The sequence below is a fragment of the Egretta garzetta genome, unplaced genomic scaffold (assembly GCF_000687185.1).
Source record: "Egretta garzetta isolate BGI_Z169 unplaced genomic scaffold, ASM68718v1 scaffold2, whole genome shotgun sequence".
In the NCBI taxonomy this organism is placed as follows: Eukaryota; Metazoa; Chordata; class Aves; order Pelecaniformes; family Ardeidae; genus Egretta; species Egretta garzetta.
Window position 1 is genome coordinate 2,593,254 of NW_009258894.1, and position 9,861 is coordinate 2,603,114.

At 42.3% G+C, this 9,861-nt stretch overlaps 1 protein-coding gene across 1 annotated transcript in view; it reads right to left on the bottom strand.

Moving 5' to 3' along the window:
• The window catches only part of GPR176 (G protein-coupled receptor 176), a 44,266-nt gene extending 35,285 nt beyond the window's left edge, over positions 1-8,981 (bottom strand). The window contains exon 1 of the mRNA XM_009634171.1: positions 8,753-8,981. Coding sequence (XP_009632466.1) covers positions 8,753-8,981 — 229 coding nt within the window. The remainder of the gene's footprint in view (positions 1-8,752) is intronic.
• Between the last annotated feature and the right edge of the window lie 880 nt (positions 8,982-9,861).

Below are 9,861 nucleotides of genomic sequence, written 5' to 3' on the forward strand. Positions count from 1 at the left end.
TATAAATCACTGCATCTCACACATTTCCAGGCTGGGTAAATCATTATTTTCCCAATGCCTCTCTTTTAAGACGAGGCGGTGCTGTCGGGTATCCCCTCAGCCAAAGCCAGGCCGGGCGCCTCTGCTGAAGCGAAGGAAGAAGAAAGGTCTCCATAGCAACGGGGACCGCAGAGGCTCTTGCTACCCCTCTCCTTCACCCACTCTCCAAACTCAAAATTTTTCTTCCAAAGACAATTGCTTAGTTGTTGAGCACACATGAAAAGCAAAAGCATAATACCTATGCCAGGCAGACTTTATCAAGGGTGCAGCCTGAACTGGGCTTACTGCTGCAGAGGCCATTATTCCTGAGACTTGGAATCACCCATACAAAAAACATAGGGGAAAACGATTACCGTAATGTTATGGTACTGTAATATGTTATTACTATGCAATTATTATGACACGCAAATATTACCACCCATATCATTACATTTGCCTGATGCTTCTTATTAGACTTGATTTTCAGCCACAGTTTGCTTTACCAGCTTGAACTATTCCAGCTAATCAGCACCGAAGTTAATCTATGCAAAGCACTTATTTTAGAAGATTTCATCTAAACCAATTCCAATTTTTCTAAGAGTGACACCAGTAGAAACAAAACATCATCCTTCCCATCCCCAGACCTTTTTTTTTCCCCCCTCAGATGGTTCTACCCCTTTTTGGGGGCAGGGCTGCAAATTTTTGCTGGAGTTGTTGCAGATGTGCGCCTCGTTCTTTAAAAATTGTCTCAGTCTAGCCTTTAATCATGTCCCTGCAGTATTTTTTACTGCAAGATTCCCTGCTTCATTCTTTACACCAGATGCCCGCGACGAACTTTACTGGCAGCTATTCCAAGATACAAATATTTATTCCTTAAGCTAGTATACATTTGTCTTTACAAACATGTTACCTAGGCTGCCAGTTATTTTAGGATTGTATCCCAGAAGAGATCGATCCCTTTATAAATTAGGTCCTGTAACAATTGCATTTTACATCTCTGTGCACAGATGTCAAGACAGGGAGATGAAAATCAGTTTCAAGTGCAGGGAGAGGCTGGAGCCAAACAACTCACGGGAAATCCTCAGGAGAAGGGGTGAGCCTGAAGCCTTGCCTGGTTTTGCCCTGCAGAACACTGGGAAGGCTCACTTTTCACTTGGAAATCGGGTTTCAAAGTGCACTGGTTTCTTTCAAAGGACACCTCCCTTGGATATCACCACAGCGTGGTTAGAAAGCTGGAGGTAACCAACCTAACCCACAGCTTCCAAAAAAGTGCTATAACCACTGGAATAGAGTTCAAACTATATCAGAGCATCCTTAGCTTTTCCAGTGAAATTTCTTTCTGTACAAGACAGATTTGGGAAGACAAAAGAGCAAGTAACAAAGAGCCTCATTCCCTAAGCCCCAATTAAGGCACTGATCTACAAGGTCTGGGAAAGTTTCCTGGATTTGGGATTATTTGGGATACTTTCTGTGCATTTTTTACTAACTGTAAGATGCATATGCAGTCTGGGGAGTAGACGCTGGCACTGAGGACATCTCTTTCTGACAATTTTCATCAGTTGTCTAGTGTGGGGTTTTTTTCCTAAATGTCTGAAAATAATTTTTTTTTTTTTAAGAAGAAATTTAAGCAGTTTTATCTACATGGTTAACATGAAAATTTTGAACAGACTCCAATACCCTCAGGAGCACACACAGACTTTCAGACCTGGGAAACACAAAACAAACAGAAACTACAAACCATGATAATGGGATATAATCTTGCCTAAACCTAACATGACATGAACATTCAGCTACACCCATGCTACAGTCAGTAAAAGCACAACTCACATAAGCTCCCCCATTTAACTGCAGTTAGTGGTATGAAAATGTGTATGTAAATAAGTGAACTGTGGAAAAATCCACGTTAAAAGAATGACACAGCCCATATCCTGATCTCCCTCAAAACTGTTATTCCTGTCCTCTTTTTCCTTCTCCTGAGAAGAATAAAAGGGGCTATTGTTCATTGGATTTCACCCACCAATTTGATCACCCTTTCAAGCTAAGCTCACTGTGCATGCTGGCTACAAGTGGTCTTTGGAGATCCTTTTCTTCATTTCCAAGATCCCCTCCCACTGCTTGCACTCAGCTGAAAGCCACTGCAGCCACCTCCAGTGACCTCTCCCTGCCAAAGCTCAGAAGTTAGACCCCCTCTTCTTTCTGTCAAAGGTTGGCTTGCTGCGCTAAAGTAATAATTACTCTCTGCAGATCAATTACCTCTAATGGCAAGAGAAAAAGATCCTTTGTAGAGCAATATTGCTTCATTCCTATATTCACTGCAAACCTGATCTCAAGAATCTTCCTTGATAAAAAGGAAGCTGTTAAAAATTTATTCACTCTGAAAAGGAGCCCTCTGTCATCCCAAGCTTTAAAAAGAGAAAAAAAGCATCTTTGATTTGCAATTCACCAGTTAGGTTGTCACCCATTTAAAAGTCATTGTCCACATGTATCCTTTTTCAAACTAGTGACAGCCACAGGAGTAAAAGCACCAATTCCATATTCTTCTGAATCAAATAGCTAATCTTTTTGCACCGTTACCACTTTCAAATACTCTATTTTCATAAACTGTTTATTCATTTTTGAATAGCAGCCAAGAATATACTAGAGCTTCTTGCAGTTTTCTTTTCATGCTGGAGCAGGGGGTGGAGGGAAGAAATTATCTGAATTAAAAAATACTATAACTTTCAGGTTACAAATTTAAATTCTTAAATCCAATGAAAAACAACCTACAAACTTTGCTCTACCCCTTTGACCTCAGACTTAAGGATCTAAAGCCTCTATTTCTTCTGACTGCAAGCATGCGATGAGTACTGGTGATCCCCCTTTGCAGCCTGGCTGCTCTGCTGTGCATTGCTGAAACCTATTGCAGTGCTAGTTGCAGTCCTACCACGCTGTAGTTAATCCTCACAGCATGGTCTGTATATTAGAAGCCCAAACAGACTGATACATGCCCCAAAAAATGGAAGTGTGAGATGACTGCATGAGCTCCATCTCACCACATGGTCTTCACGATGAGAAGACAAACAAGAGAAAATCTAGAACACACCCAGTTTACACAGGTCTCAGAAGGGTGAGAATGGAAAACAAAAACCAAGAAACACTTTCCTAGGGTAATATAACAGAATTCCTGCGCAGCATGCTTCCCAAATGGTGGAAATTTCTTTACCTTAGAGTCCTCGTATCTGTAAAGCTAATGCAGATACATCTGCACAGCCAGATGTAGCTCCCAGCCTATTAGTCACTACGGAAGAAGCCAGCAGAGTCCTGGCCCATTGATCTCAGTCAGTCAAATCATAGTCTTCTCTTCACCGCAGTAGCAGGCAACAAAAACTGGTCTCCCCTCGAAAGGCTCCTAAAGTTCCTGAATCATACAAAAGCTGAAGCCTAACTTCTCCAGCAAGAGGAACTAACTCCCCATGGACATGGGAACACCACAAATTTTCCTTCTCTACCATTCCAATGGTACTTGTCAGTTGTCTTCCAAATTAATCCCTACACAATCAGCAAAACTCATCAAATCTCTTCTTTTGATTTAAAAAAGGGGAAAAAAAATCCCAAGCAGAACTTTATTCCTGCTCAAAGAAGAGGAACTTTAGAAACTTTAGAAAGCATGCGAGCTTCTATTATGAACTTGTATCACTGATGGCACAGCGCCACTATAGCAATAGGCAGCAGAACAACATTGGGAAGTGGACAGACTCAGAAGAAAGACTGAAACAAGAACCCAGAGACAGACAAACAGGGTAATATGCAAAAAAAAAAACATGAGAATGGAGAATCTTCAAAAAGTTAGTAATTTGAAAGGGCAGTAGTGCTAAACCTAAATTTTATTTTATCCTTCCTTTTATCAACTTCACATGAACAACACCATCCCTTCAATAGCAGCCATTTGAATTTGCCAGCTAAGGACCCTAGCAAGTATTACTGTGAGTGCAAATCATCATTCACTTCCACAAGTAATCCTGACTTCGTCATCTTAGCCACATCCATTTGGTGGCACAGGTGGAGGGAACTGGCCTAAAACACAGGTTAAGACAAAACAAAACAGTTCCTACAGGTCTTAACAAAGCAGTAGAAAATTATCTAACCCAAGTCAGGCAGAATACACGGGGAACTGCAGAGCAGATATATCTGTGCAGAATTCGTGGGTGTGAAGCAATCAACCTCAGAGCAAATCTCTACCATTCTTGTTCTTCCATTGATAACTTCTACATCCTTTCAAAACAAGTTAGGACACGCAAAGCTCAAATCTCTTGACACCTTTTACCACACAGGATTAAGTCAACCAAAGGAAATCAGTAGTGACAGCATGCATTGCTTCTCATGTCACACTGCTCCCGTCTGCATCATTCCAGTGGACAGTAAAATCAGCTAGTTGGTTAGATCCCATTGGTGCTTTTCACTTTCCCTCATATTTAAGGTAGTGAAAGTTGCTGCATTACACACAGAAATTCAGCTCATTAGCTTTCCTTTAACTAAGCCAATTAGGGGCAATTGAGGGGTCAAAAAAATAGTCATTCATATGAGACAGTTAATAGAAGCAGCATAATTATTTTGGCTCCTATTCTCTGATAATAACTTTTCTTAGAAGCAACGGATTTAATCACACCGTACCCGCACAGCTATGGCCTAAGCAGACTACTGAGTGCCACTCATCTGACCCCACATCAAAAGCACATCTCTACACATGCACTTGTCATTCCAGAGCTCCTGAGGCAGCCACTCTCTGGATTTCAGGGAGTACCAAGTACACATGTGGATCAGAAAAGGAAATGTGGTAACAAGAGGCACAGGTCTTTTCCTAGTTCTGCTGATGATGCTCAGCACACTTTTTCTGTAACGTGTTCCACACTCCCTGATACAAGTACAGTTCAAGCAGTGGAGAGAGAAACACTGGTGGCAAGCGTTCACTGGTTTATTCTAGTTTATTCTAGCCCTGAGTTGATAGTTTACAGGCTAGGTAATGCTATCACTATGAGAACTGCCATTACTAGCCACGGAGCTGCACAAGAAGACAAGCATTAACAAGGCCTTCTAGTCTCATACATACTTGGTACCTCACCTTGTGCATTTGGTAAATAATTTTATCAACATGTGCAAAACATTTAAAGCTCCCCAGATGAATTCCCCAGTTCATGCGCTCAGCTAAGCATCGCAGACAGAACCAGCCTGCAAGCCTCGAATATACTGCAAATCTTTCCTTCAGAGGCAAACCGAGCTACTGATCGGGATAACTAAATGGACCAAATTCCTCCCCTCCAGTGCCTGCCATCTTGTGCTAAAACCTCATGATGGGCTACAGCCAAAGGAGCGCATAACAGGTAGCGCCAGTTGGGTTCAAAGCATAGAGATGCAGATTTACCCCATTTCATTCCTCAGTCCTTGAAAATTAAAACCATAGGTAGTCTGCTAAGCAAGAACTTCCACACAAGCAGTGGAAAAGCAACAGTAGGAAGTTTGTGCAAACAGACTCAAAGTCACATGAAAAGCTATTTAAAACCGTAGCATGTAAGTACACTATAGCTTAACTCTTCATTGACTCAGTAACTCATGACCAAGTTATCTGAAGAACTCTCATCTCTAACTGCCCTAAATTATAAGTAATTTTTAGACTGATAATTATGTTTTGTCCATTCCAAACATGGAATAATCTGATTCTTTACAAAATCAGAAATTTTGAAAAATGAAAACTTTCTACAAATTAGGACAAAGAACAATAGGGGAAAAATCTGCTGATTAGCAAGGCTCTTCTTGATACTTCTGGTTGGTTCTACCAGTTAGATCCTCTGACGTACATATTAAGGTCACATCCAGGTTCAAGCTCTGGTAAGCTTGTCACAACTACATAATCCCTTTTAAAGACAAACAAAAATTCTAGAATCTAGTACCATTATTATTGCTACCTTAAATAAATACAAGGAGGGTGTCCTTTCAATGTATTATAAAGTAACCATAAAGAAGAACAGTTTGATTCTCTCTTGCCCTTAGGAGGTAACATGAAACACTCACCATAGCACCGTCCTTTCACAACACAGGGAAAACTAACACAAGAATTTCTCCTGCTGTTACAAGTCTCCCTGCAGGTCTCAAATAAGGGTCTTAAATGGGAGAGAAAAACATAGTGTACATCTCTCTCACAACTGACTATCACTATCACATTTTTCTGCACAGCAGGAACCCAAATTAAATTCACAACCCCAACTGTGATGCTTCCCTCTTGTAGGGCTTGGACCTCTCCATGCTGCAGGCTGCTGCTGATGTCATAGACCCCAGTATTCGTTACCAAGACTGAGGCATATAACGTTTGCTCCCTTTCAAGCTGGAAGCAGAAATAATTTCTTCCTTTTAAAAGTGTAGTGCTATTTTATCCAATAGCAAAGTGGCTTGGGCACTGATGTGGGACGTACAAGTCACACGTCCTCCTAAAGCACAAATGATCCAAACCCATGCATCTTAACTCTGAGGCGAGTGCCCCCCATCTGATCGTTTAGGGGGAAGGATAGTCCTAATTCTCCTCGAGGGGTACCCCCTCTGCAAAGAGGAACCTGAGATTCACTGGACCGAAGAACTGCTATTCTGTATCTCAGCTGAGGGGCTCATCTGAGGGAGAAAAGAGCTGGATGCCTCTGAGGACCATGGCAGAGAACAAATGAAGAGGAAAACTCAATTAACAGGGCTTGTGCAAGTGTAAGTGTGAGGTAAATATCAAGTTGTTCTTCCCTGCTGATGCCAAGACAGCATGCAGCACGTGCACAAGTAAAACTTCTGGCACATATGAGGGTCAAGCACGCAGGCACCGAAACCCTGAGACCTTCAGGAGATCAGGGCTTCAGCTTCTTTGTGGCTTTGTTTCTGTTCAGTACAGAGGGAATAGCAGTACATTCATAGGGATGATATGGGAACACATGTTGAAAGACTCTCAAGTTTTCAGCTGTAACTATAAATGTTCTTAAAACAGTGTTTTAGGGCAGTAGGGAGACTGGAAAAGAAGGCAGTTTCAAAAAAATAGTTAAAATTGGTTTCCATCACTATAAATTGACAAGACCCACTGCAAAAATTTGTCACTGGACTACTGCATTTTTATATTTTAAAAAAACATGGTTTCTTCTCCTGTTTTGCTCTTTGATAGGTCTGGAGAAGCTACTGATCTGGAAGCTTCATCAGCCATCCAGTCTGCAGATAAACCCCTTAGAACGGGTCCAAATCTTTTCACAGAGTCCACCTCTCAAAAGCAAATGGCACGAGTGCCAACCCATGACTTACAGTAGTCTTGCAAAATTTATAGCTATGATATTTTTGATTGTTTTTTAAAAACTAGCTGCTGAAGGCATGATTACATGAGAGTGTCTGTTTTCTTCTTCAAATAAAATTTGAGGATCCAGGCTCATGAAATTAAGTTTGGACGTATGACTCAAACATATGCTCTTAAGGCTCAAAACCCAAACGATAAAGAACTAAAATTCTGACTTTTCTCATCCAAATCTGTTATTTTTAGGACAGTATTTGCTGGCTAGTATTTTGTGCCAGGCACTATCTGACATGCAGAAAAAGAGTTCTTTCCCCACTCTACCGATGTGCTAAACAGAAAAAAAGCAAGAACCATGAGGATTACGCCCACTGGACAGAGGAATAATCAAGGTCAAAAGACTCAGTGATTACAGTAATAACCCGTAAGTGTATTGCTGACTGAGCCCGGAGCTCAACGCTGTTCCAAGACTATGCTTACCATCTTCTTAGAAATTATTTAAGTGATATTAAATATTACCAAGAAGAAATCAATATTAATTACCATGACCACAGAAAATCAGGAAAAACAAAAACAAATCAAATAAAAAACAAAGAATAATAAGAGCCAATGACCATCAGCAAAGTCCTACTGAACTCACCTAAGAGAGCTGGAGGCTTTCTCAGCCAAGCCTTGTGTGAAAAGCCTCATCATCATTTCCAGTAACTAGCTTTGAATGACTTTGAATGACAGTAGCAACATTTCACTGAAATACAGCTTACCGATCTCCCAAACAGCGCTAAATTGACTCACCAAAAGGCTTATTTTGGTTGGTTTTTTTCTTTTTTTGGTAGGAAATTCACATGTATTCCTAACAAAACAATGTACTATAAGCACCTAGAAAGCAAATGTACACACATTTGTGAAGTTATACAGCCATGTATCATTCATTTACTACCATATATCTAATGTGTATGATTTCTAGTTTAAGTATAACAAGTAGGCAAGACTGCACATGGTTATACATGTTTACAGCATAAAGTGCTTCCCAAGGATTCATCTGAAATCTGCAGGACGAAATGCAGAATTACTGCAGTATGAAACAGAAATTCAGTAAAACTTGTTTAAAACTTTCCACACCCTTTTTTATGGCAAAGAGAACAGTTCCCATTACAGCTGAAAATAAGGGTATAAATAACCCATTAAATTTTTGCCCGGTTAAATCCTGATAGAAAAGTTTACTAAGCGATATGTACATATAACGTACCAGCTCTCATCTGTGATGAACTTTTTATAGTAATAGCTTTTACATATCAGAAACAAGGAACATGAAAACATACACCAGAAGAGCTAAATCGCAAAAAGAAGAGGCACTAAGGCAGCAAATGATGCTAGTTACCATTTGGTCTGCAGTCCCTGTCCATAAGGATAAACAAACCACACCAACAAAAAACTCCAGCAACACCCACTTACCCAGTAAAGAGCCTACGAAGATGACAATTTGCACGGTGGTCGTGAAATGCCTGTAGGTCTGCTCTTCGCCGTGCTCCTCGCCCTCCGCGCCGCCCGCCTCGCTGCCGTTCCCACCCTGCCACACCATCTGCCCAGCCGAGGCATTCCTCATCTCCAGAGCTCTGGTGACAGCCTGGTACGGGGCATGCTCACTTTCGTTCCTCGAGATCCAGCTTTTGTCATACCCCATGGCCAAGTTCCTGCCTTCTTTGCTGCCACCTAATAACCCCAGGTTATTGAGCCCCTGCCTTCAATGACTGAACGGAGCCCACAGGCGAAAAAGCGCTTCTGAGGATAAAACCCCGCCTCTGACACTCGGAGGCATCTTCACCACATTGCCGTGTCCTGGAAAGCAGGCTTGGCTTTTCACGTTCCTACCTTGCAAATCATGACAGCCAGTAAAGAAAAGCAGAAAATACAGCAGGCTCCTCCTTGCGATTAGCTGTCCCATGTTTCTTGCTTCACAATGCCACAGCATATCCTCAGCATGTTTTACTGTAATAAACGTGAAGGAGGAAATTACAGTTCACACCACAGCTCATCTTGCTAACCCAGCCAGAAGGTCACCTCGCGCCCGCCGTGTACACGCTCGCACGCACAGACTATTACATTAAAACCGGTTTGGAAAAGTTGACGGACCACAAGCTCTGTCCCCCCTACTCCATGCTCAGCCTTGGCGTTAGCTTTTCCCACAGCCTTGAGAGAGGAAAGACATCTCTTTCCCCGTGGCACACCTCCTAGCGCTCTCCTCTCCTTCTGCCCACTCCTCCTGAGGTGAGACGTGGCTCCGTCCCGCGTCCCTCCTTCCTCTGCGCGACACTTGGACGCCAGGAGGACCCTTAAACAGCGTCCAGAGAAGTAAATGATTGCTCACTGGCTTCCACTGCACTCCAGCTAATTCTCGGGGAAAATTAACTTGGTTTTGAATCCCAAGGCGGGGGGCACTCGAGCCTCCAACGCACCGAAAAGCCTCCGTATAATCCTGCGTGACCCCCTGTGAGCGCGCCCCGCACCAAGCGCGGCCGGCGGTGACACCCCTGCTCGTACGTGCGCCAACATCCCGGCGCCGG